The following is a 27,962-nucleotide window of genomic DNA, read 5'->3' on the forward strand; positions in this document are numbered from 1 at the left end:
TCAGGCTCAAAAATAACCCATTTTCTGGCTCTATGGTCAAGTTCCTTGCCTCTTTTCCTAGAAACTTGTACTTAAATAAAAAAGATCAAACTATTCTATCACACTACTTTACACATGAACTAACTTACCAACCCCTATCCACAAAGGCCTCTACAAATTTTACAGTCAGTGCTGCCTGCTCTTTAACTTTACAAAAGTAGTAAAGCTACTTAAAAACAAAATATATGCACACACTGCATGTATGTCTGTGCCCTATGTGTTCTTTTTTTTTTTTTTTGAGACAGTATTTCTCTGTTTAACAAAGCCCTGGCTGTTCTGGACTCAATTCTGGACTCAAACACATAGAAATTTGCCTGCCTCTCTTGACTGCTAAAGCCAGGGATGGTGGCAAGTGCCTGTAATCCCAGTACCCTGGGAGGTAGAGGCTGGCAAATCTTAAGTTTGAGGCCAGCCTGGTCTACAAAGTGAGTTTAGGACAGCCAAGGATTCAGAGAGAAACCCTAAACCCTGTCTCAAAGAAACAGAAGGAAAAAACACCTAAACCAAAACACATGTGTTACCACATTCAGCCTTAAAAAAAAAAAATTCTATACTGAAAGTCTTTGGCAAAGCTGTGCATAGAACTTGGCAGTGGTGCACACTTTTAATCCCAGCACTCAGGAGGCAAAGGCAGGGAGGGAGATCTTTGTGAGTTAGAAGTCAGCCTTAGTCTACAGATGGAGTTCCAGAACAGCCAGAGAAAGAAAAACCCTAAAACCCTATGTGTCCAGGGTCCCCGGCTAGGCAGGGTGGTGTAAGCCTTTAATCCCATCACTCAGGAATCAGGAGTTTGAGGCCAGCCAGCTCTATACACCAAACTCTAGGATAGGCAGGACTCATCAAAGAAATCATCTCAAAAACATATACTCCAAACCCAAAAAACTCTTGAGAGGGCAGGAGGACATTTTTTAAAGAATATTGGTTAGCAGGTTAGTTCAATGAGATTTACTGGGAACTTCCAAATAGTCCCACAATGCTTGGTCTTCTTTATGCAAGACTGCTGTAACACCATGTTCCCTACCTTAGGGCTGAGGCTGTAGCTCAGAGTGCTTGCTTTGCAGGCTTTAAGTTCTAGGTTAAAGCCCACAGTAATGGAGCATCAAGAGATATATAAGGCAAGGTCCCCACATACATAGGTGTGGATCTTGGCACTGTATCTGGTTAATCCAAGCAAACTACAATATGCAGCACTTGAGGAAAAACCTGTACTAAGTAATATCCAAGTGCTTAAAATAAGACTATAGGCTAGCCCTGCTTGTAACAGCCTTAAATGGAAACAAACCTCATACAATGCTCATTCCAGTATCTACTTGGCTGATAATTGTGAGAAACATATTTTTAAAAAAGCATACAGTATGTTATCCTGAAGCAAGAACAACACTGTACCCAACACTAAATAAACTACAGAACTTTAATTACAATAGCGAAAATTAAAAGAAACCAACACTTCTTTGTAAAACAAGCTGCATCAGCAATTTTTCTCTTTGCGTTTATTTCAACAGTTCTCAAAACATTTGAGTGAATTGGGCCTCCTTTGGTAAGCAAAGGACCTGAAAATAATATTTAAAAAATGAACAGGCAGTCTTCAGTTTCATCCATGACACAGTTGTGGTGATCCCTTCTCTCATTCCATACTTTGAAGCACCCAGTATTTTCATATAGTCTAAAAGCTAGAAGAACAAGAGTACGTGGTGGAATGTATTGTCACTTGTTGATAACTAGTTGAAATACCGTTATTTTCTTGTAACAGCCTTAAGAAACAGCCTTTTAAAGGCGTGTATCTGTAGCTCTTATCCCCTGCTATATATAATACAGATTACATAAAGGACGACAAATCCACAATAATGTAAGCATTAAGTATCTGCTGTATGGAAAGATTTTTGCTCTAATACTAACAGCACAGAGTTACAGCATATTTTTAACACTTAATTGCAGGTATATTGAATATGGCAAGTTTCATGGACTCCTGAAAGAAAACATCATTATCTTAAAATTCTTTACTGATAACTTAAGAATGGTTCTGGTTAAGCATTGATATTTAGAAAGAAAAGTAAAAATCAAACTTGTTTATTGTTGCTTTTTGCCATTTGGTAGCATTTTACACACAGGCTTCGATCTTCAGAATACCCTGGATTCAGTAGAAAAACCTTTTAAATGAAGTTTTGTACAATAGAAACTTCTCAGCAGTCAAAATTTGGACTGTAAAAAAATACATGCAAAACATACTTTTCTGAAAACACTTAACTTTGAACAAAGCACCGAACTACACAAATGCAGAATGAAAACAGCATTTCAACTCCACCAAAAGTAGTCATCATAAAAGGTGTAAAAGTCACCTAACTTCACTAGGCACTGTTCACTTTTTAAACAGGAGACAATAGAAAATATTGTCCACAAACAATATCCCAGCTCGATGGCAGGTTTCAGAAAGCCTTCAACTTCATGCTTTAATAGCGACCTGGAAGGAAAACAAAACATGTATTAAAATGGGAGATTTTTTTAAAACCTGAAAATCTCTCCCATGAATAAGATTTTCATTCAAGCATTAATATTAGATTATTGTATAAATAAGAAATAAAAAAAAAAAGGGCTGGAAAGATGGCCCAGAGGTTAAGAGAATGGACTGTTTTTCCAGAGGACCAGGGTTCAATTCCTAACACCCACATGGCAGCTCCCAACTGTCTATAATGACTTTAGCCAGGCTCGGCGGCACAGGCCTATAATCCCAGCACTTAGGCAGACAGAGGAAGGAGGATTACTCCGTGTTCCAGACCACCCTGGACTTGAAAATTTACAAAATAATTCAACTCCAGCAAATTAAAACATATAAGCCCATCAAGGTAACTTACGAGGTGAGTAGGATCGGGATCTGGAACGTGACCTGTATCCTCCACGACTATAGTAAGGAGAAGGTGACCGCCTTCTGTAAAGAAATTGAAGACTGTATCTACATCTAGACATATTAAGCTAGTAACACAAAGCCAAACTTTTGCTAGTTCCCAACCTGGAAGGTTCCCCAAAAACTTTTAAAATATATTAAGTTCTGATGCCAAATAAACGTTAAAAGGGGCCAGGCACTGTAGTCAGGCTTTTATAATCCCAGCAATCGGGAGACAGAACTGAGGTAGTTTGAGTTCCAGGACATCACAGATACCTTGTCTCAGTAAGAAACAACCAAATCTTCTGTCATGCCACTTTGCCCAAGTTACCAGCAAACAGATCTACAAGCACTCTACTATACCCAGACTTAAAAACCCTCTGGCACACCTGTAAATCTGATCCCTGTCTTGAGCAGCTCTCCATCCGCCGCCTCCTCCACCGCCTCCTCTGTAAAGACAGAAGTAAATTGTGTTTGCTAAAATTCTGGAGTTCAGATCTTAAACACATACTTCCGTAGGAAAAAAAACCTCAACCAAAAGGCATGCATATCACACCAATGAGTAAGCTAAGAGTTGTGATCCATACTTTACATAAGTTTACACTAACGGCTTAGTATTACCGGTTGATGATTTCTGCCTAGATATTAACAATCTGAATGAGATACCCAGAACCAAAGAAAAGTCAGGAGATGGACTTTTATTAGCTCACCAAGTTTAATTTCTTTGATTCCTATTTCAAAATTCAACAGGCATCCAATATACACCAATAACGCTTAAATTTTGGCCTACATCCTATTGGTTATTTTTTAAAAGTTTAGGATTCTTATGGTGGTTTAAGCAGAGACTAACTCCTATCCCGCTTACCTGTATGATCTGCTGTAATAATCCCGATCATCATAACCCCGATCATATCCTCTGTCATAGTAGTCCCGGCGGCGTGAGCTGCCACTATGAATGACAACATATTTTTTAGTAAATCAAGTAATCACCATAGTTTGTTTTGTTTTAGGTTATAACTTTGCTAATAAAAACTGATCCTGACAGCAGAAGTCAACTCAAACCTACGAAAATGATTAAACAAATGCCTTTGGTTCTCCTGCACAAAAACTGAAGCTGTCTAATAACAGACCTTTATAAGTATGTTAGCTGAAAAGTATTTCTATATAGTTCTTTTCTTTTTCCTTGTCATACTAATTTTAAGTGTATATCCATATGCAATCTTTTGATTTTAGGTGTACACAAATCCAACTGACTTCTTACTAAAAAGTCAACAAACCGGTGGACATACTGTCACCTATCTTTTCTAAGGGAAAATATCTATTAATTTGAGGCCAGGCTGGATTATCCGGCAAGACCCTGCCTTTTGTTTTATTTTTGTTGTTTTGAGAAGGTGTAGCCCTGACTGTCCTGAAATTCACTCTGTAGACCAGGTTGGCATCAAACTCTTGAGATCTACCTGCCTCTGCCTAACAAGTGCTGGGAATAAACTTGAGTCATCACTGCCCAGCTAAGATCCTGGCTTTAAAACACTACATTAACTTAAGGCTGAGACTGAGTGAGGTAAGCACTTACAGACATGAGCACCTGGGCACTAATCACAAGACTCCATGCCAAGCACCCCAGAGCATGCCCACTTATCCCCGGGAGTTTAAAGGTCTGACAGGCTGCCACAGTAAACATGAAGACTCTTTAAACAAGATGTAAAGTGAGGGTACCTAAAGGTTGTCCTGCTAGCCACATAAGCCCTGTGTCTATATGCTCACCGAAACTCATACACACACAAAATTAAATTGGGTGAAGATATTCTAACAATCCAAGTGAATCTCTTGAACTCATGCAAGGATGGAAGTATAATGTGCACAAAGATGTTCCCTAACATCTACTATTAAATGGCCCACGATTTTTATTAAAGAAGGATTTCGTTCAGATGTTTTAGAGATGGTTCAATGGGTAGAATGTTTGCTGCACAAGTGAGGGGTCTTGAATAGGTCCTCAGCACCCACATAAATTATAATGATAGACAAGATCAGAGGCTCACTGTAGCCTATCAATAAGCTCTAGATTCATTGAAACACTGCCTCAAAGCGTAAGCTGGGACCCATGAATTTCAGCACACCAATCCTAAGCTTCTTTTGGCATTGGACAACAGACTAAGTGTCTACAGAATGCTCAAGCATGAGACCCTGGTATCTATTCCCTTCCTCAGGCTCAAACACCAAGGAAACGGAAGTAGAAAGACTAAAGCTACAGAAGGGGGAGAATTATCTCAAAACTGTACTGTATAAACAAGATAGTACCATTGCACTTATGGGCTAGGAGTAACTGTAGTTACCTGCATAAAGGGAGAAGTTCCTCCCAAAGCCCTACCCCTATTCTGGAGAAGTCAGGTTTCTAGGAAGGTGTGATACTTGGTAAATTGACCATAATCTAGTAGGTGGCCACATACTTGGTACACCAGATGTACTAACTGTGCTGTATATAAAAATAACAGTGCATTTTTTTTAAATAAAGGGGGAAAAAAAGAGGGCATGAGAATGGAAGGCGGAGAGTTCTGAGGAGTTGGGAGATTTTCAATCTAGGGAAAGATGACATGAACAGCAAGGTGGAAGATTGAGATATTCTCCAGAACACATGTAAAAGTTAAGGAAATTGACTACAAAGTTGTCTCCTGAACCTTACATGCATATGGGTGCATATATACACAGTATTTAATTATTTCTTCTAAAAAGATGTCAAGAGATTGGTGGTAAAAAAGATGGGGCGTGATAAGAGGATTACATCCAACACGCACCTCTAAATCATTCCAAGTACCCATCCACCCTCAAATAAAGAAGTTATACTTACTAAGTGGGTCTCCCCATATAAATCCCTGGTGTTGGGGTATGAGGCCTTTTTGTTATTGAGAAATCAACCCTAATTCTACGTCCATCAAGCTCCATTCCATTGGCACGTTCTTTAGCCTTTAAAAGATAAATAAATTGTTACATAAAATCCTGGACACTGCCTCTTACTTATAGCTATTTAAGACTGAGTAGACTTTGCATTTAGTTTCTAAGGTTGGCCAAACAAAAACCACACAATTTATATAAATAGGTTATCCCTCTACTACAAATTTACTTACTAAAAGTAGTCACAAAAATTAAAGTATGCAGAACACCATCAGCATACATGACCCACAAAATATTTTACCTACCTATAAATTTAGGTGTTTATTTAGCTAATCCCTTAGTCTCTGACATCCTAAGTGCTGGGATCACACACACATATAGCACACTAACATCTACAAAAACCAAATTTCAATACCCATAAATTAACACTTGCTGAACAGAGCCCAAATGTTCTCCTTTATACACGGCTTTTTGGAATAAGAAAATAAATTGTCACTGACAGTCTATGATTCAAAATGCTTGTTGTGTAAGCCAAAAGCTTCAATGAAAAGGCATATATATCTTTTCATTCTCGAGTTTTTAGCGCCAAAAAAAAAAAAAAAAATTTTAGGTTGATACTGTCAAGGACTATTAGTGGAACTAGTCATATGAGTATCTTTTGGCCTATTAGAAGGCTCTGTAAAACTCCAGTATCATTTTTATAAGCATATCTAATTTTTTTGGTGAGATAAAATTATTTATGAGAAGAACCACTGCATAAAATTCCAGGTAAAGCTCAACTCTTGGTCTCAAGAACAATGTTCCTGTTATTAGCTGCTTTCCTTTGGACTGGAGAGATGGCTCAGGAGATCTGACTCCCTCTTCTGGCCTCCACTGACATTGCACACAAGCGTGCAAAGATATCCATGTAGGCCAAACACCCATAGACACACAAATTAAAAATCTAAAATTTAAAGCACCACAATCGTGAACCACATTCTCACTTTCTTTTGAGTCAGGCAAAAACCAAAATTAATTAACTTATTTGCCAACAAGTACTCTTAGAAAATAGGTCTTTCTTTACCAAAAATTCTTTACTAAACTTCATGGTTTACTTTATCAATATAGCATTACAGAAACAGCAAGTCATATGTTGGAATTTATTTCAAAATAATGTCAGGAGTAGAGTGCACTGGGCTAAAGCCAGTACCTTAGAACTAAATACTAAAAGCATCAAGACTGATTTTCCCAAGTCAAACTTTGCTTGTTATTCTGCACAACAGAAGGCTAAGAGTAAGTTCAGAACATCACTGAATTCAATAAATATATTCCAAACAAAAATTGTTTAACTCAAAACTAGTTGTACAACTTAAATCCAAAATTTATATTATAAAAAACAGAAACCGTCTTTGTCAATCGCCTGGTCATCAGAACACAGTTAACAGGATTGGCATTTAATTAAATAAAGAACAAGTAAACTTTTACTTACTTCCTTGGCATCATCTACATTTTCAAAATATACAAAGGCAAATCCTCTTGAACGTCTAGACTGCTGGTCATACACTATAGACACATCAGCAATAGGGCCATATTTAGAGAACACTTCTCTTAGATCTCTTTCTGTGGTGTACAAGCTCAACCCAAATACTCCAAGACAACAGTTGGGGTCAGGATTTGCCTAGGAAAACAGAAACAGAGATTCTTAACCTTTGAAATTCTAGCTAAGACCAGCGATGGTGGCACACACCTTTAATCCCAGCACTCCAGAGGCAGATGAATTTGAGAGCAGTTATGCTCTACAGAGGGAGTGTCAGCACAGCATAAAGTAAAAACAAAAAACAAAACAAAAAAAACCTAACATAAACCTAAAGAAGGTAGGATAGACAAGGGAAGGATTAAAACTAGTGCACAAAAACGACAAATGATTAGAATTAGACTAAGCACCAGTTTATCTTGCAAAACATTTGTGGCATATTGAGGCCAGCCTGGTATATAGAGGATAGAATAAACTGTACAACGTATGTAACAACTACTTACAGAGCATTTGAGTACTTTAATTATAGACACTGGAAAATTTAATTTTCAAACTAAGAACATTAAGATTTAAAAAGTAATATTATTAATAATAGATGGGGTAACAAAGTGGAGCAAGACATCAAACCAAGGATGAAGCAAATATTAAGCTTCATAAATTATTTATAAGCTTTTCCAATAATCCTTCTGAATGTCTAATAGCTGAAATCAAGTGATCTTGTATGAAACCCAACAAGGTATAACAGGTTATTTAAACAACTATAAAACAGCCAGTATTAGTAAACTAAATTCTACTCCTACATTATAAGCATTTCAGCCATAACAATGTCAAAAGGTTCCAGTAATTTTACCCAGAAGACTGGGATGGGACAACATGACTTACTAGGGAAATTACATCCCAATGTAGTACTAGAACCCTACTGTCAAGAAAAAGATCAAGTAGTACAGCATTCCAAAAATGTCTTTGGGCTGGGGGTGCATCTCAGTGGTAGAATACTCAATAGCCTACTGTATAGAATAACCTGGGTTCGGTACATAGCACTTCACAAATCTTACCCGGTTCCCAACATGACGCCTCCGAGTAGACATGGGAGAATGGCTGTGGCTGTGGCGTCTGCGATAGTCTCGACTGTAAGACCTGCTCCGGGATCGTCTATGGGAGCGGGATCGAGATCGTGACCTTGTATAATGCCTTCTAGAACTTCTTCTGGATCTAGACCTACAAGACAACAGAAGTCTTTGGAATTACAACTAAATAACTGAAATAGATATGCCTTTCAATTCTTTTATTATTCTAGAGTAGTAGTTTCAGTCTTCTGCTTCTCATTTCTAATACTGACATTAAATAGACCAACAAATAGTGTCCTTAGTTTCTTATTAAACCACAAAATGGTCTTTCTTACCTAGACTCAGATCTGGACCTTGACTTGGATCTAGAACGCCTGGAATCTTCTTTGGAGCGAGACCTTGCAGGGGTATGCCGCGCAGACTTCCCTGATCCGTGAGCACTTCCACTTCTGGAAGCAGAACGGGATTCCTACATGCAGATGTCAAAAGTTTTAATTTGTATACTTTTGGGGAAACGTAAAAACAAATAAGCTTCTGTGAGATAAATGGCCAAGGAGAGCAATCCTCTTCCAAAGAGAAAATATGTGAGGGCAGGAATTGAGTATACCTGGTATAATAGTTTCATTGCTTCAACTGACATGAGTCAATTAGTTCTTTTCTTCCACCTTTCTGGAGCAGGGATAAGAATTATCTAACTCCACTCCCTTAAAAGGTGTCAGACTGTTAAAGACCTGCCTAAGGGTTATATATTGAGGAATGCTACATAGACTTCGAAAGAAACTTTAATTACGAAGCCTATTCTACTCCATCCAGTAAGCTGCTATCAACAAAACCCTACAAAGTTTATAAAACTTTCAAGTTATGGTTGGTTGAATGTGGGGCGAAAGCAGTAGGATAAACTTAAATTTCAAGCTCTGAAAGTATAAGAACTCTAGCTGAATGCAGAAACTACTTGATGGATAGAAAACCTGGTTAAGTTCTTGTTTTTACTGTACATGGAGCCTTCTTCAAAAACAGAGCAAACAAAGGAGCTAAGAACAGAGCAAGACAGTAAACTGTAAGAGTAGAGAAGGTGGCAAAGATCCTTTTCTGGCTACACTGAGACGAGGCAAGGCAAAATACAACTGGTAACTGAGAAAAGGTAGAAATGATATGTAAAGGGCACATTCAAACATGGATAAAATCAGAAGCTTATTGTCTAGGGGCCCAGAAAAAAAATTCCATAGATGCCTAAGCAAATTATCATGTACTTTGTTTTCCTGTCAAAAACTCCAACTAATTACCAGTTAATGGACAAACAAGACCTCTAAAAACTAAAATTTAAAAAGCAAAGAAATGGCTAAACAGAACAATGCCTTCATAAGCCAAAGGCTTGTGTCAATTAGTACAAGACACACATATATATAGCAATAGAAATTAAAGAACAATTCTACAAAGGCATCCAAAAAATTTAATTGGGAGACAGTACTCACTCTCCAGACAGTTAAGCTTTCACTATGACAAAGCATTTTTTAAGGCAAACTGAAAGGCATAGTCTAGTCAATGGTTCTGCTTAAGGTACAGCAACAACAATCACCAAAAGGAAAGCAAAACTAAAATGAAAGACACTTCCAAATCAAGTAACCACAACGGTTCTCCCTTGACAGAATAGCCTGAACATCCTCAAAATGATAAAAAATTAACTTAAATTCTAGCTCCCAAAATATTTTGCAATCAAGAACTGTGACTTACAGAGTAAGGGAAACAATTTAGCATCCATCCTCCATGCTCAGGACACACACAAAAAAATATATGCTTCATATACAACACAACCTCAAGTAAAACGAATAAAGACAACAAGAAGAGTTCAGCTACCCAAGACCTAAATAACCTAGAAAATATTTGAATGACATATACACCAAAATATAGTGTAATGTGACAACCTTTCCTCTCTATCAGACCTTTATCACCCCACAAATAACTGACTACAGATTAAAATAAGCTGTGTGTGAGAGCAGCTTCTTTAAATATTAAGATATAGTTTAAGATACACTGCTGCTGGTGGGGAGGGAGACTTCCCCAATTAACCAGCCACTGGATTTCCTGTATATGTTCAAGCAAAACATTAAGTAAGGCAACTTACCTCACTTTCTTCTTAGATTAACAAATAAACAAAAACTTATACTGATAGTAGTTTTTGCCATCTTTACTTCACTACAGGGGAAAACTAATGTTTAAGAGAAAACAGAAGTAAGGAACTAGAAAGTTAATAAGAAGCCTTTATTCCAATCCTATAAGAACACTTCACAGAACAATCAGAAGCTTTAATTGGAAACCAAATGAAGCATTTTGCCAGGAAAAAAAAAACAAAAACCAAAAGCACATAAAAGAGCTGCCACAAATTTGCCTAGGAATAAAGAGGTAGAAAATAAAGATTTCCCCTTTCAGACCGTTGCTTCATTTTAAGACGTTTTACCCCGAGCTGAAGATTTTCAGCTGTCTATCTGCTCAGAGATACAACAAAATTTGTAGTATGGAAAATTAGTCAACATAAGGTTTCTTCTTAAAATTCTAATAGGCTAAAAGATGGCTGAGAAAGCTTCTAAGACTTCACCCATCCTCCAAATCTAATAAGCTATGCCACAGATATAATTTTTGAGCAACAATTTCTTAGATTGGAAATGAGGGGAAGCACCAGAATACAAAAGATTCCTACTTCTCTGTATACTGCCACACTGTTGGACTAACAGGACAAACAAACAAAAACACTATCTCTAAACTTTGCAGTCAAGGTTTAAAGACATTAAATCCTTCCAGCTTAAATCCTTGACCACCTTGAATCAGTGAAGAAAAAAAATATGAAGGATTTTTGTGTGAAGAAATGAGACTCAACAGTGATTAGCTAAATCCAACCCTATACTAATCTTTAAAGCTTAATGCACAAACGACTCTATAAACCAGCCAAGAGAATGAATCCTTTAATTTTGAATTCAACTGAGAAAGTCATATAAAACACTACAAAAAGAACTATACCATAGTCTAGATAACCAATGCCTAAAAGCATAAAACAATGCCAGAAAATTCCCAGAAAAAAATGCTCTCAAATAAATCTTAGTCATCATTGTAATTAGTGCACAACCTGCAAAAAACAGGTCAAGTTAAAAAAAAAAAATCTTAAGCCTTTTCTACATTGAGAGCAGCTCAGAAGCACAAAATCTCTCCCTAGAGCAACTCACAATACATAGCTCTAAACAGCTTTTAGTTTGTTAGGTATTCTAATCCAAAAAAAAAAAAAAAAAAAAAAGTACCTTTAATATGTTTTTAAGCCCCACAAATTCAACATCAGAAGTTAAATGTTTTCTACGGTTCTTTGGCAAAGTCATCTTCCCTGATTCCAACTGCTATTTCAGCCCTCTGATTCTATTCAGTTTTCTCTGTGAACAGAGCTTAAAAGCATCCCCAATGGTTCATAAGAGACCCCATACAATCCAAAGAGGAAAACAAAACAAAACAAAAAACAGTTGGGAAACGTCAAAATTAAAACCACTCGATTACCTGATAATTAGTTTTACAAAACAACATTTTCCTATACGAGATCATTGCATTCTCTTTGCGAGATACAGAAATTATGTAAAAAGCACAGATAAAAAGAGCATTGACAATAGGCTAATGTGTACCAACAAAACATGCATCCTTTAAGGTCATTTAAGTCAGTGTCTCCAAATAGTTCTAAAAGACCAGACAACACTTAGAAAATACTTAAAGTTGCCATTGCTTTAAGATAATAACCTTTAATATTCGGCATGGAGAAGACAACTATTAGTTGTTTGCTACTGATTATGTATACTTGTTATTAACATTATGCTAATCATTTCAGTCAAAAACAAAGACTTTTTTCAGTTGGAATAGCACACTAGAAGAAAATGTTTACTTTAGGATCATTATAATGAACTAAGGATATAGAAAAGGCAACAAAGTACCAGCTACTACTATTCTTTGAATAAGTTATTTCACTTGCATGACCCATTTTTTTTTTTTGAGGGAAGCTACTATACTTCAACAAAAACCTTACTAATTCAGTTGGAACAGGCATTAAACAGAAACAAGATAAAGAGTCATTCTTATTTGGCACATGTAGATCTCAACATTAGGACTTAAGTGGTTGTAGCTTTCCACAAATACTATGTGGAAACCTAATGCTTCCATTACAATATAAACAACAGTATTAGATGCTCTGCCTGGATTTGGGGGGTTTAGTCCCATTATCATCCCAGTGACAGTCTTGAATTTTCCAGTAGAAAATACTCTACTGTACACTGTTCAGTATCAAAGCAGAAAATCAGTGCATTTTGAGAGTCCAAAGGACATTAAGTAACACCACCAGTTCCAACTCATACTCACTCATGCCCCAGAACCAGCAGCGTATAATAGATGAAAAGCCTAAGGGAAAATGGGAGGCCAATTACCCAGGACGGATAGCACACTACTGCCTGCTATTTGACTACAAATAGTTGTTTTTAAAGATTTGCATTTCCAGCATTTGACTAAGCAGTTAAAATTAAGAGTTATTACCTAATTTAAACGATTCCCTTGGAAGTCACTTCTTTACCCTGTATATATTTTCTTCTATTAAACAAATAATGCATGCATGTTTAGCAAAATATACAGGGACACATAAACAGACTAGTAATTACTTAGCGTAGTGCTTTCTGATTCCAGATTACTTCTTATCTTAACTTCATTTTTATTTCTTTTCTTCATTCTTCCGTTTCAAATTCTGACTTCTTTCATCTTCCCCACTTCACACAAATTGCTCAATATTCTACAAGTGGGACTTCTGGTCTGATAATTAGCATGCATTCTTTCTTTTACTTTTTCAAATTTCAGCTTCACTTATTCCTGAGCTTCAAATACTCATTTATAAAACTTGTCAAATGGCGACTTCCGCATTTTCCTTCTTCAACATTAACCTTAATAGAAAAAGAACAGGATGAAGAATATTTTAAAACTCCAGGATAAAATCCAGTGCCAAAACTGAAACTAGAAAAAAAAATCCCTTTTGTTGTTTTGGAGTTAAAAAATACTAAGTATGCAGCTCAAAAAACTGAAACTACATAATTTCCTGTTGGTATATGGTAATCATTTGTCTATTCCAAATAAATTTATCATGCTATGCTTAACGTGAATGTGAAGTGGGCTAGTGAACATTTACTGTTCATTTAACACTTTTTACAAACTAATCACATTTCACACTTATTGTATTCAAGAGAAAATGCTAAGTGTCAAAAGCACATCTCTAGTAAAAAAGAGACACATTTCAATACAAAGGTGCAAGAAAGAAAAGCATGGACAACTCATCTGCACAATCATGACAAAGGCTGGGGTTGAAGTTTACAGTATTGTGACTTGTACAGGTAGGATAAGGAAATGTATTTAATGACACATTACTGTGTATTTAAAAAGATCGTTGTCAGACAATGTCAGCAAACCTGACAATTTGGATCTATGCAACCCACCCTTGGAAAATGTGCGTTAGTGATTCTGAGAATAGTCTAATTATTAAATTTAGAACTAAAATCCTGATACTAAAAAGTTAACTACTACATGCCAACAGGTATAAAGAAAAGCAAAATAACTTGTCCAACAGTGGTTATATCCAAAGAACTTCTGTCGTAAATTTTACCCTCTATTAACAAAACATTATTCTGAATGTCCATAAAGGTGGCAAGTTATGAGAAAATTACAGTTAACCTTCTCAAATTATTTTTTAAAAGTCCACTTTAAAGCAGATTACTGAATTTTAATACAACACTGGAAGACTGTTGGAACACTATGCAAAATACTGCCAATGTAAAACAGTCTAATTTTCTCTTACCCTGCTAAGTATATTTCTGTATGCTGTCTTATTTCCTCCTATATTTTTTCTGGTAAAAAAAAATAAAATTTTCTTTAAAAAAAAAAAAAAGTCAAGTCTTTAAAGTATTTCATAATTACTGTTTCATCTAGAAACATTTTAATAGCTATTTATTTAAGGGAGTCACAAAATAATTGGTTTTCCTATAATATCCATCACTAAAATGCAATGGGGAACGTTTACTGGCAGCACAAATGTAATCATGGAATCAGAATGCCCAAGCAGGTTTCCTTAATGCCTGGCCTCCTTAAAGGTTATTAATTATGTACATACATAGGGCTTAGATTCAGAAGACACAACTTTTTAACATTGAGGCCACTTGGGTATTGCTTCATTAACACTTTCCAGGTCTTCCTTCTCCTATACTCTTCACTGCTGAACAACATTTGTACTTAGGATTATTTATACCTAGCTAAACTCAAACAGCCACTTCATAAAACTACAAGATCAACTATTGGGCTAACATACATTTGGTTGAAAAAGGACCCTACTTAGAAAAACACATTACTGAGGGAGTAGTTTAATAAATGAGACAAGCGAAGAAAAACTCTACCTTGCTACAGAAAGATCAACACTAAAATAGAAGAAGGGCTTTATTTTGGAGACAGTCTCATGAAGCCCAAAATGGTCTCCAATGACCTGATCCTCCCTGCCTACACTTCAGGCATGGTGTCCTCTAATTTTTCCTTGCAACTATTAGAAGGATGGAGGAAAACCCACACCTTAAACTTATGCTGAACAATATTTTCTGTCGAAAGCACATATATGCTTTTGGTTTGAAAGTTCTTATCTACTACTATATAAGCACAAAAATTTTAATGCAAAGGAGCATCCCTCTAAACTGCCAAGTGAAAATCTATGCCAATAAGTAACCTGAAAATAGTCTCCAAAACCCAATTCAGAGCAATGATTTGGGGGCTATAATTTGCTGTAGTCAATTTTGATCTGAAATTTAAAAAGTATATGGTGGCAACACCTAATTCTGTATGGCCCACATCCTACAATAACCTATGTAAAGGCATTAATTCCTAAAATAATCATCATAACTTATTAGAAAACAACAGCTGTATATAAATGCTGATCAACAAAAAATGGTGGACACATACACTGTAGCTCTCTGATCATTAACCTGGCCAAATTATGAAGTCAAGTTTGAAAATAGTTATTTAGGTTTGAGGTTTTACTGAAGAGAAAAGGAGAAAAGCCTGTACAAACAAGACAAATTCCAGTAATACCTCTCTCAGTATCTGAATTCCTCTTCAAGTTTTCAACAAAACCAGTAGTACTTACCTTATAAAATCATTTGTAATTTCATCTTGAAAGTACCACTTTCTATTCTGACAATATTCACACTAGTAAACATTCGTAATTTAAGCCAAAGAAAATGATTCAACAGTTTCAAAAGACTTATACCTAACCTGTCTAGTCAATGATAAAAGATATTGCAAACAATTTTCTCATACTTGGCATCAATCCAAACCTTTGTTAATGGAAACTATGTGTGAAGGCTGTGATTATTTTAGAAATAGAAGCTTTAGTTTTAAAAACGAGAATTTAAGAGTTAGGGGATAAATACACATAATACACAAAGACATCACAGGATTAAGCAGAAGAGAAAAATCGCAGAATTCAAAAGGCGATTTGATGGGACAGCATCCAGAGGTTACTCCTTGATTCAGTTAAGTGCTTAAGTTCCAAACACACACTGTTTCAAAGAAAACAGCTACTATTCCACCAAAGTATTTATCTGCTAACTCCAAGCTTTTCTTTAACCTCTTGGCTATTGTAGTCATAAAATAACCAAACAAAAACTTTGAAATTATCTATCTTGTACAATCCTGTTTCTGGGTTCTTAAGATAAAAACTCACATGCATAATCTCAAAGAGGTCAGAAATTTAAAGCTAAGTAGACAATCAAAATGCTTAAGTCTCATACCCCATATTGGAACTACTACTATTGGGGTCTCAAACATTAACCTCAAGATTACTTTACACTTCTAAAGAGTGGCAGTTTTTTTTTCTTCAAAGAAAAGGTGCTTTACAAAATGAGTAATTTTAGAAAAGTATTAGAAGAAACAAGATTTTATCAGACCGACTTTAAAATGGGCCAATCTCCCACCAACAAATCCTACAGGTAGCAAAGGATGAGAACGCATAGAGAAAGAGGGCTAAGTGCTAACATCCATCCAATAAATTTTGTGACCAAACTAAGAACAATTTCCTTCACACACTCAATTATAGTCTGCTTAGGGTAAAAAAAAATTTTTTTTTGAAGACTAAGGGGTTTGAGTGTAGGCATGTCCATAAGAAGACAAGTCATCCCAAGATTCCAGGGTAACTTAATTTATACTATGTACATTAACTCGAAGACTTCATGTGTTTAAGGGCCTAGAAGTCAATGAAACTCATTTTTGGGTTCCAGAGATGGTTGGTTATACCAGGCATATCCAAGACTATTACTTTGAACATGACTTTTTACAGACTGTAAAAAAAAAAAAAAAAAAAAAAAAGGGTGAACCAATCAGATGTGGCCATTCTACTTTGTCTGTGAATGAAATGCAGGGGCCTTGAGTCACCTTACATTGTCTGTGTGTGAGTGTATATAGCAAGCAAGCATTCTGAGTTATACAACCAGCCCTTTTAGGGGAAAATGTTTAGTCTTGCTAATTTAGCAGGATATCCTGAATTCTAGATCCTACCCAGGACAAGTAACTAGGATTTACAAAACCTGCAACACCCTGCCTGGCTTGCCCATAAATACTTTTAAACTTTGTCTCTGAACTTTTGTTTTGGCAACCCTTCTTGCCAAGTTCAGCTAAGTCATTCCGTTTTCCAATCATCCCAAAATTCCAAATGGAAAGCAAAAATCACCAAGCAAAAATGTGTAGGTAGCTAAGTGTGGTGGCACATGCCTTTAATCCCAGCTCTTGGGAAGCAGAGGCAGGAAGTTCAAGGCCAGCTGGCTCCACAAAAGTTCAGGACAGCCAGGGCTCTACACAGAGAAACCCTGTCTCGAAAAACAAAAAACAAAAGAACTGTGGTATATATAGGGCTGGAGAATTGGCTCAGCTGGTAAGAGCACCTACTACTCTTTTAGGAGAAATGAGGTTCCCCTCCCAAGACCCACACCAGGTGGCTCACAAACCCTCTGGGCATCTGTGAAAACTGTACAAATGTGTCACATTAAAAAACCGCACATTAAACAAACAAACAAACTTAGCCCAGCAGTGGAGGCACAAGTCTTTAATCCCTCAGATGGCACAGGCAAGAGGATTTGCCTACTACATAATGCCAATTCTAGGAGAAACCCTGGTCTCTCATCACAAAAAAAGTTTTTGATGTGTGTTCCACAACTTCCAAGTTTAGAAAGAGATCACTTTTTAAAGTCCATCTTTAATACTTCTCCCTCCAATCATATAGCCAGGACTGCCGGATGTGGTGGTTCACATCTTAAACCCCAGCACCAGGGAGGCAGATGCAGGGGATGCCTGGGGTCAAAGACTAGCCAGGGTAACCCCACCTCAAACAGTGGTAACAATTTCTAAGCTTTCAAGATAGTACCCACATTCCTTCGATTGCTTTTTTCCTCGAGCAGCACGTGCCATAACTAACACTTTGAAATTTTTTCAAGGGACAAAAATGTCACATACCAATTTAATCCCAAAACAAAAAACTACTTGCTTTTAATTCTTAACACAGACCAATTTCAACTTCGGGAGGCAGGACCGTGTGGGCTACACGAGCTCAAAAGGATTTAAAAGAATTTTGGGATACAGTTCAGTGTTAGAGGCTCGCCCATCACGTGAGACTAGGTTCCATACCCATTATCACAACAAATAATTCTCTGGCTTACTTCCGCACCCCCAATCTGTTTCTTTCCTTAGGAATGCCTTAAAATGACAAGGCACACAATGGTTGACACCGAACTTAAAAAACTACCTTGGGATAAGAAGCTCATCAGATTAGTTCAAATTACTCCGATTTGGTTCCAAGTTCACCACGGCAGAGTCCCACAATATTCCACCAGCCGTTTTGACTTGTCCTGTTTCTGGGTAGCTTTTTGTGAAAACAAAAAAAATGCCCCGAGGCGTTCAGGCAATTACCCTTATGGTGCTTCCAGGAAGCAGTTTTCGGACTGTAATTACTCGTTCCCCGAGCCCTATACTTTCCGCATCTTCACGTGACGGTTCTTTTAAAACCTTGCACTCTACAGCCGCGCCACACTCGCTTTGTTAAGTCCCGGGACCGGGTCTGTCTAATCCGGGGCCCGTTATGCACCATCCGATCGACCTCCAGCGGAATTCCACCCTCCGGAGGGAGCAGTCCTCGCCGACGGTCCCTCTCCTCCACAACTCCCCTGCGAGGGGGTGGGTGGGGGGTGGGGGAATCCACCCAGCAGCCCCCAACGACCTTGCGTTCCGCCCCGGTGGAGGACCCCGACGGGGAGAGAACCGCTCCGGCAGCACAAAGCCCTCGGCCGAGCGGCTGCGCCAGCCCCGCTCCCGGGCACGCGTGGCGGGCGTCCCCCCGGGGCGAGGCCGGGCGGCGGGGCGCCGCGGCGGCTCCGCCATTTTGTGCCTCTGGCAGCGCGCCCGGCCCGCGAGCCCAAGATGGCTGCGGCGCGGCTCCGCAGGAGAGCAACGGCGAAACGAGATACGGCCCCATCCCCCCACGCCGAGGGGACGCCGCGGCCATTTTTAATCTCTCCCTCGTCCCCCCCCACCCCGCCCCGGCAACGTCCAACGGAACCGCACGACGCCGGAAAAGGCCCGGCCGGCCCGGGGACGTGGCGCACGGCCCGCCGGCGGCCTCCCGGGCGACCCGAGCCGTCGTCCAGCGTCGGGCTTCCCGACACCGACTCCTGACACCCGCCCGGGGAGGCCTAAAAAGGAGAGACGAGGTAGGACCGCGGCCGCCCACGCAGCCCCGCGCGTACCCGCTCGCCGTAGTTCTGCTCGCCGCTGTCGCTCATGTCTCCGGGCTGCTGTCGCCGCTGCCGGCCTGTACCGAAGCTGTCACGCTCCCGCTTTCCTTACAGAGGCTCCGCCGTGGGCCCCGCGCGACGCCACACTTTGAGAGTCGCCCAGAGCAGACGCGCTCCGCACCGCCTCCGCACCGGTCTAACGCGGCCGGATGTGACGCCGCGCTCTTTAACCTGGCCCCGCCCACTCCCCCGAAGGCGCGCTTCCCAGACCGGACGTGACGTCCGCCGCCCCGCCCCGCGCTCGCGGCCCGCCCCTGGAGCCCAGGCCCGCGGCGTGGCGGGAAAGCGGGTGTCTCTCTCGGACTGTGGCCGCCTGCCGTGGTCTCCGTGGGACGCTGTGATGTCACCAGTCGTGCCGCAGTCGTTTCTGGAAGCTTCTAGGGAACCGTCCCGGGCGGGAGGAGGAAAGAGATGCCTTCGCTCTCCTCCACGCCTTTGTTCTGCCTTTACTAGTTTCCTCTCCTTTTGTTCTGTTTTTGTTGTGGAGGGAACACTGCCCCACCGTGGGTTCTTTCCTTCCGTTTATTTAGACCTCGTTCTAGATCTTTCCTTTCTAAACAAACCTTCATTTAAAAATGCCTCCCAGTTTAAGCCAGGCATAGTGCCGCACGCCTTCAAGCCTAGCACAGAGAAGCACTGTCTCAGGAAAAAAAACAAAAAACAAAAAAAAAATGAGGTTTGAGACAAAGCCTACGACCCTGTTCAACCTTGAATTCACCATTTATCCTAGACTGATGTTAGGAATGTATCGATATTCTGTGTCTGCTTCCCAAATACTGGGAGCCATCAGTCCTGACTTTGATCTGCTAGACAAAGGTTTTCTCTACGTACGTAGCCTTGGCTGTCCTGGAACTCACTCTGTAAACCAGGCTGACCTTGAACTTCAGAGATCTGCTTGCTGAGATGAAAGGCCTGCTCCATCACAGCTTGGCAATTTCTTGTGATTATTTGATCTGAAGTAGAATGAAAATTTTCAATAGTCAGGTATCGTGGCATGTTTATACCTCAAGAGTTTAAAGTCAACCTGGATTATGTAACAAGGCATTGTTCCAAATAGAAAAAAAAAAAGAGAGAGAGAGAGATTATGGGAATTGAGCTGGGCATAGTAGCACAGCCCATAATCTCAGGATTTAGAAAGTAGAGGCAGGAGGATCTCCGTGAGATGCAGGATAGCCAAGGCTACACAGTGAAACCAAAAAAAAAAAGGTCGGTGGTAGCCTGTAGTCCCAGCACTGCGGAGGCAGAGACAGGTGGATCTCTGTGAGTTCCAGGACAGCCAAGGCTGCACAAGAAATCCTGTCTCGAAAACCCAAAACCAACAAAACAGAACAAATTACAAGGGAATGGGACTTGTTGCATTACCTACAGAGAGGTATAATTCTTTGTGGGTTTCTGAAGTTAGCACTGCCGTGTCTGGTGGTATGTCAGTGCTCTTGTGTTGCTGTGATAAAATTGCCATGACGAAAAGGAACTTAGGGAAGAGTTTATTTTTGTTTTATGGTTCTAGAGGAATAAGAGTCCATTGTGGGCTGGGCAGTAGTGGTGCACTTTAATCCCAGAACTGGGATTAAGAGGCAGGAGGATCTCTGTGAGTTCGAGTACAGCATGGTCTACAGATCAAGTTCCAGGACAGCCAAAGCTACACAGAGAAGCCCTTTCTCCAAAACAAAACAAAACAAAAGTCTATTATGGTAGTGAGACGTGGCATCAAGTAGCAGGCTTGGCAGCAGGAACAGGAAACCGAGCAATCACTACTGCAATTGCAATCAGGAAGTCAAGAAGCCTAGAGACAAAATGGAAGTCGGGTGGGGCTATGACCTTTTGTGTTGTTTTTTGTTTCTTGAAAGGAATCTTTCTTTTAGAGGTCCTCTCTCTCTCTCTCTCTCTCTCTCTCTCTCTCTCTCTCTCTCTTTTCAAGACATGCTCTCTCTGTAGTAGCCTTGGCTGTCCTGGAACTCTGTAGACCAAGGCTGGCCTTGAACTGAGATCCACCTACCTCTCTCTCCCAAGTGCTAGGAACAAAAGTGTGCACCACCACTCCCAGCAAGTTTGTTGGGTTTTTTTGTTTTTGTTTTGTTTTGTTTTTGAGACAGGGTTTCTCTATGTAGCCGTAGCTGACTTGGGATTCTCTTCGTGGACCAAACTGGCCTGCCGGTTGTCTCCTGAGTGCTGGGATCAAAGGTGTGTGCGGCCTGGCTGGGTTTTATTTTTTTGATGCAGAGTTAGCCCGGCCTAAATTTGGACTCTAAATTTAGATTTTCCTTTTGTTTTGTAACTACTGGGAGTGTAGGCACCACCATGCCTATCACTAATTTTTCTACATGTTTTATTCTTATTATTACTATCACTATTGTTCATCTTTACTCGTATGTGGGAGGGAGGGATATTTTTTTCTCTTCTACCACCTGCCTGTTATGCCCAGATCTTAAGGTCCCCAGAGACCATCAGGAGCTGGACCACGAATGCAAGAGCAAAGAGTTTTATTTGGACTTAAGCTTGGTCTCTCCACCATTACCAAGGCAGTGGATCAGAGAGGAGAGCCTCGACAGCTACATAGCAGTTTTTATTTGGGGTTTGAGCAAGAACCTGGGATTCCCAGCTTAGCAGTTATACCATTGAATGACATTCAGCAAGGGCAGCAAAGTGACTGGCTAACTAGCATAACTAACATTGAGTGAGCTGCCTACAGACCTCAGGAATGTTAAGTGGGTGGGCTGTCCAGCACAGATGCCCCACCTGGAAATAAGATACCTTCCCATTCTTGTGGTTGCCTCCAGGCTATTCCTTGGCAGGGAATATTATGTTTTTCTCATTCCTGAAATTGATGGCCTAGTTCCTGGGACTGGTGACTTTTTGGGGTAGGGGATCAGGCCCGGTCCTTTCATGCCTTTTTCCTTTTTCTTCAGTATTTTGGATCAGACTCAGACCTCCTAAGTAGGGATGTAGGCAAGTGCTCTACCACTGAGCTACACTTCCAGCTTCTTATTTTCACTACTCCATAGATACCAAAGTTAATGCAAATAATTTTCTCAATTATGGAAAGAAATAGCACATTAAAAACTGGGACCAAATGTGCTGAGTCATTCCCTGAGTGGGGGGTGTGTGTAGCACACCTTTAATCCCAGCGCCTGGGAGGCGGAGGCCTCTGAGTCTGAACCCCCCTCGTAGAGTCAATAGGTGGAGGAGGAAAAACGGTTCCCTGGAGGTGAAATTACCATGAAAACTTTCCTCTTTCTTTTCAGTTGCCAGCCAAACTTTCCCAGATCTTCTTCATGGGAATTCAATGGGGGTGCTGGTATTTGTTTTACATTTGTTCACTTAGGTTGTGTGTGAGAGAGGCGTGTGTTTGTGTGTGTGTGTGTGCGTGTGTGCCACCATCTACCTACTATGTAGGTGGGATCTGGGGATCAATTTCAGATCAGGGTGGGCAGCAAATGCATTTACTCCGTGTGCAACCAAGACTTTCACAAACATTCCCCTATTTTTTTTTTTTTTTTATTTAGTTTAGTTTTTGTTTTTTGAGACAGGGTTTCTCTGGGTAGCCTTAGCTGTCCTGGACTCACTTTGTGGATCAGGCTGCTCTGGAACTCAGACATTTGCCTGCCTCAGCCTCCCGGAGTGCTAGGATTACAGGCGTGTGCCACCACACCTGGCTCATTTCCCCTAATTTTATCCCTTTACCAAGTGTCTCTGCAAATAATAAACTCAACCAATAATCACATAAATTATTGAAAGGTTCTCACTTTACTTTTTGATTGATTGGTTTTTGTTTTTTTGTGAGACAGGGTTTCTCTTTGTGTAGCCCTGGCTATACTGGAACTGCGTCTTTAGATCAGGCTGGCCTCGAACTCACCTGCCTCTCTGCCTTGTGAGCACTGGGATTAAACATTGGCACTGCCTGCTCATTATATTTCCACATGTGGATACATGTACGCCTGTATGTGGATGCCAGAGAACATTAGTGTCTTCTTCAATTACTCTCCACCTTATTTTTTTCAGACGGGTTTTCAGCAGGTTTTCAGACCTGCTGAAGCTCAGTGATTGAGTTAGACTGGCTGGCCAGCAAGCGCCAGGGATCCCTGTCTCTGTGTCTTCACTTGGAATTACAAGTACTGAGAGACCAAAAGATAAATTAGCAGCTATTATTAAGGCCTGAACTAGGTGGGTGGAGAAGTCCAGTAATGCCCTGAGGGGAAGGACCGCCTTACTGCATTCTTTCCCCATTCACTAGAGATAGCAGTTGCTAGGAAACTGGCCCATCCCCCTAGGGAAGGACACCAGGTCATTGTGGTCTGGGGACCTTCCTATAGCCAATTGATTCAAAATGTAGCATTTTGACCAATAGATGTTTGTCAGGCAGGAATCACCTCTGCCTTGGGCATGCTGAGATGGACCAGAATCTTTAAATCACCCAACTAACCTGGGCACGGCGCTTGGCTCTCACCACTTAGGCGGTGGGGGTGTGTGGGCCCACGCTGCAGCTTGTAATTTACAATAAAAAGAACCTCATGTATTTACAGCGGAGTTTAGTTATTCCTGGTCTTTTGGGGTTCGTGAACTGGGCAGAACAGTACACGCCACCGAATTTGGCCTTTTACTTGGGTTCTGGGGATCCCAACTCAGGACCTCAAGCTTGGGCAGCTGAGCTGTCTTTCCTAACTCTCCACATTGCTTTTACAGTTAGGAGAAGATGGCAGCCAGGTGTGATGATGAATTCACAAAATCCCAGCACTTGAGAGGATCATCACAAGTTGGAAACAAGCCAGGTCTACATTATGAGTCCCTGACTCAACCGATGGAAGCAAAATAAAGGGCAGGACTGGGGAGAAGCTGGTGTGCATATGGGAAAAAAGCAGAGGATTTCCAGGAAAAAAAACTGGGTTGCAAGTAGTCCTGCCACTATTTCCTTGTGCGGATTTAGACAAAGTTCACTTAATTTGTCTGCATTTCCCCATCTGAAGAATGAAGGCAATAGCTAAATTGCAGGATTGTTGTAGTAATTTTCGGCAATATTTAGAATTGAACTGAGGGCTTGTTGCATGCCAGGCAAGTGCTCTCCCATAGAGCTGAGTCCCCAGCCCAAGCTTAGGAGACTTTTCTTTTTGTTTTGTTTTACAGACAGAGGGTAAAACCCAGGCTGGCTCTGAACTCCTAATCCTCCAGCCTCTTCCTCTCAAGTACTGGGACTAAAAGTGTATATATATATACCATCCCATCCAGGCACTCATGCACCCTAGGCAACCATTCTACTAGCAAAGCTGTACCCCCGAACCGGATAAGTGTTTTAATTACTGATTAGTCCACCTAACGTAATGACTAAGACAGAATAGACAAAATATCTGTGTGGGCTTTCAGCAGGTAGAATGAAGAAGTAGGAGCTGGGTGTGTAATACGCTCAGGTGGCAGAGGCAGTAAGATCAGAGGTCGAGACCAACCTCAGCAACATGATGAGCCTGAGGCTGGGGTCTCAAGAAAAAGGGAACGATGGAGAGACCTCAAGAAAGAGAAGTCCGACGAGACAAAGAATTGGCTCATTGGATAAAGGCATCTGTCCCCAAGACTGATCACCTAAACTTGACCTCTGGATCCTATTAGGTGGAAGGAGAGAACGGACTCAGGTTGCCCTCTGAGCTCTGCATCTGCACGCATGTGGCAGATACATGTGTACATCCACACCTCCCCCCCCACACACACACCAAGTAAAGAAATAAAATAAAATAAAAAGAGGGCGTGGGTGGAAGAAATTCAAGGTAATTTCAAGTTCCAGGCCAACCTGAGCTATGAGATGTTGTCTCAAAACAAATTAACTGTGGTGCCTGCCTGTAATACCAGCATGCAGGAGGCTGAGGCTGGCGTCTGTGAGTTCAAAGCCAGCTTGGTCCAGCATGCTCCACGAAGAAAATGGCAGTATCCAGGGGGGAGAGGGACCACACATGGGAGTGTCGACATCCCGTAAGACCTGCTTAAGAGTCTGAGGGAAACAGAATTCTGCTGTTCCGTTGGGCTGCTTAGAGCTGAACTGCCTCATTACTGCCCTCTTCAGGTTACCTCTAGCAATGACTCATTATTGCAGGGTTGGTTTGTTTGTTTGTTTGTTTGTTTGACACAGAATTCCTCTAAGTAGTGTACCCGGAGCCAGCAGAGTGGAACATTTCCTGAGTGGGGAGTGAGGATTGAAATAATTAAAGCAAGTCACACTACACATGGGGATCAGCCCGAGAGGGCTGTCAGTAAGACTGCAGCTGCGAATTTATTCCACAATTCCTTTTTATAGGCCAAGCAAAAAACAAGTCACATCAATACAAGAAAGAAGTTCATGGACCTGCCAAACTTGTTTTTTTAAACTACTTCCCTGTAACAGAAACAAGTTCTAAGGAACTTGGCAGAACATCCCCTTTTCTCTGTCTCAAGGTGAAGGCCAGGGTGAAAACATGTTTTTTGATAAATAACAAAGCAGCTTGACAAACAAGCAGCTGTCCACAGTAGTCCAGCCGGGCTGCCCTGGAGCTAGCTATATAGACTAGACAGCAGATCCTCCTGCCTCCAGAGTGCTTAGTGTGGCAGACACCTATAATCCCAGCACTCAGGGATGTACAGACAGGTGGATCTCTGTGAGTGTGAGCTCAGCCTGGTCTACAAAGTGAGTCCAGGACAGCCAAGACTACACAGAGAAACTCTGTCTCCAAAAAAAAAAAAAAGAAAAGAAAAGAAAAGAAAAAAAAAGAAAAAAAAAGAAAGAAAAATGAAAAATGGGGCGGGAGAGATGACTCAGAGGTTAAGAACACTGGCTGTTCTTCCGAAGGTGCTGAGTTCAATTCCCAGCAACCATATGGTGGCTCACAACCATCTATAGTGAGATAGTGAGATCTGGTGCCTTCTGATACACAGGCACACATGGAGGCAGAATGCTGTATAAATCTTAAAAAAGAAAGAAAGAAAGAAAGATGTGTGCCAACACACCCAGGCTTTGTTTTTGAAGTGTGTGTGTGCTTTTCTGTGCATATGCAGGCCACAGGTCCACTTCAGTATTTTTCTCTATCATCATTTACTTTTAAAAAATAATTTATTTTTTATTTTATGTTTTTAGGTATTTATGTCTTCTGTGCCATGTATGTGCTTGGTAGCTGTAGAGACCAAAGACTTGAAGATGGTTGTGAGCTGCTGCCTAGGTGCTGAGAATTGAAACTGGGTCCTCGGCCAATGCTCTTAACCTCTAAGTCATCTTTCCAGTCCTTTTCCACTTTACTTTTTAAGACAGGATCTCTCACTGTTATTGGCCAGTAAATCCCAGGGATGGGCTATCTCCACTCCCAATATTGTGGTTACAGGGGTGTAAAATTAATGTATGGACTTTTTTGTGTCTGCTCTAGCTCCCAGATAATGAGATGGAGACCTGGTACACTTATTAATAATCTTCAAAGCACAATACCCGGGCAGATGTGGAGCTATTCTAACCTGAATGTGCTGCCCTGGCCTACTTCCCAGCCGTGTGTCCCAGTCTCATCCTGGTTCCTGCTCCGTCCGTGTCCTCATAGCTACCCTATCATACAGACCTTCTCTCCTCTCCCCTCTACCTAGGCTCTCCTCCTGGGATTGCAAGTCCCACCTCAACTTTCCTGCCCAGCTATAGGCTGTTCAGCTCTTTATTAACCAATCAGAGATGGCGGGCGGAGAACAACTTTTATTATACACCACGGAGACAGGAGATGCTTCAATAAGATGCCCACATCTAGACTGCAACCAGATCTCTGGGTACAGAACTCAGCATCTGCATCCACAGTGCACAAAACTACCACCCCATTAATATCTCCCCATTTTAGTCCAATAAAGGCGCCCCCCCTCTCTGTTTTTTGAGATAGAGTTTCTCAGTGTAGCTTTGGCTGTCCTGGACTTGCTTTGTAGACCAGGCTGGCCTTGAACTCAGAGATCCACCTGGCTCTGTCTCCCGAGTGCTGGGATTACAGGCGTATGCCACCATGCCCAGCTAAGGCTCTTTCTCTTACATTAATAAACTATATATACTAAGAAGAATTATAAAAACCTTCAGGTAAGAGTTACATTCACAGTGTTCAGTCCATTTGTATTAGGCAATCTTGGAGAAAATTTTCTACTATCTATCCTATCTTGGAGATTTCAAAGTTATGTACTTAAATCACTTTCTATCATAACTTGCATTTATCAACCTATAAATTGATAAATTTTCAGACGTTAAAACATTTTCTTCGGCTGGAGAGATGGCTCAGAGGTTAAGAACACTCACTGTTCTTCCAAAGGTCCTGAGTTCATTTCCCAAAAACCACAGCTCATAACCATCTATAGTAAGATCTGGTATGCAGGCAGAATGTTGTATAAATAATAAATAAATTTAAAAAAAGAAAAAAAAAACATTGTCTTAAATCCTAAACAACTTAAGCTTAATTGTGAGACTATAGCTATCTAATCTTCAACCCCATCAGAGACCTAAGTATAAATTTTACCTTAATAGGCAAGAAGTGCTGAGCAAGCAGCTTCCAAAACTATAGAAATGACAGAGACTGCTGGCTGCCTGGGCAGTCACTCAAGGTTCCTCTGGAATGTTGGGGCATCATCTTCAGCCTTCTGATCAGTATATGACAGACTTCTGTGAAGCAGGAACTATGAAGGGCTTGCCTACCTTGTCTTGGCACAGCTCAGCAGTCAACCTCCCTGTGTCCAGTTTG

At 40.6% G+C, this 27,962-nt stretch overlaps 1 protein-coding gene across 2 annotated transcripts; it reads right to left on the reverse strand.

Annotated features, from left to right (window-relative positions):
- Positions 1-1,436: 1,436 nt before the first annotated feature.
- Positions 1,437-19,416, reverse strand: Tra2b (transformer 2 beta homolog). 2 transcript variants are annotated; one of them, XM_021664052.2, is made up of 9 exons: positions 19,216-19,416; positions 8,722-8,855; positions 8,375-8,537; positions 7,275-7,463; positions 5,763-5,878; positions 3,783-3,866; positions 3,307-3,366; positions 2,889-2,959; positions 1,437-2,497 (listed from the first exon to the last, which is right to left on the reverse strand). In XM_021664052.2, the coding sequence occupies exons 1-9, from the start codon at positions 19,249-19,251 to the stop codon at positions 2,487-2,489; spliced, it is 864 nt and encodes a 287-aa protein (XP_021519727.1). In that variant the 5' UTR covers positions 19,252-19,416; the 3' UTR covers positions 1,437-2,486. The 2 variants fall into 2 exon arrangements, with proteins under 2 accessions (XP_021519727.1, XP_021519726.1); XM_021664051.2 differs by having other exon boundaries at positions 2,889-2,962; positions 19,216-19,415.
- Positions 19,417-27,962: the final 8,546 nt, after the last annotated feature.

Source organism: Meriones unguiculatus, chromosome 17 (assembly GCF_030254825.1).
Source record: "Meriones unguiculatus strain TT.TT164.6M chromosome 17, Bangor_MerUng_6.1, whole genome shotgun sequence".
NCBI lineage: Eukaryota > Metazoa > Chordata > Mammalia > Rodentia > Muridae > Meriones > Meriones unguiculatus.

Bases quoted from the DNA above. Each gene is read 5' to 3' on its own strand.
- Tra2b (XM_021664051.2), bottom strand. From the start codon at position 19,251: ATGAGCGACAGCGGCGAGCAGAACTACGGCGAGCGG. The intron at 8,856-19,215 runs GTACGCGCGGGG...ATCTGCATGTAG, and splicing joins AGCAGAACTACGGCGAGCGG to GAATCCCGTTCTGCTTCCAG. The intron at 3,367-3,782 runs GTAAGCGGGATA...CTGTCTTTACAG, and splicing joins TATTACAGCAGATCATACAG to AGGAGGCGGTGGAGGAGGCG.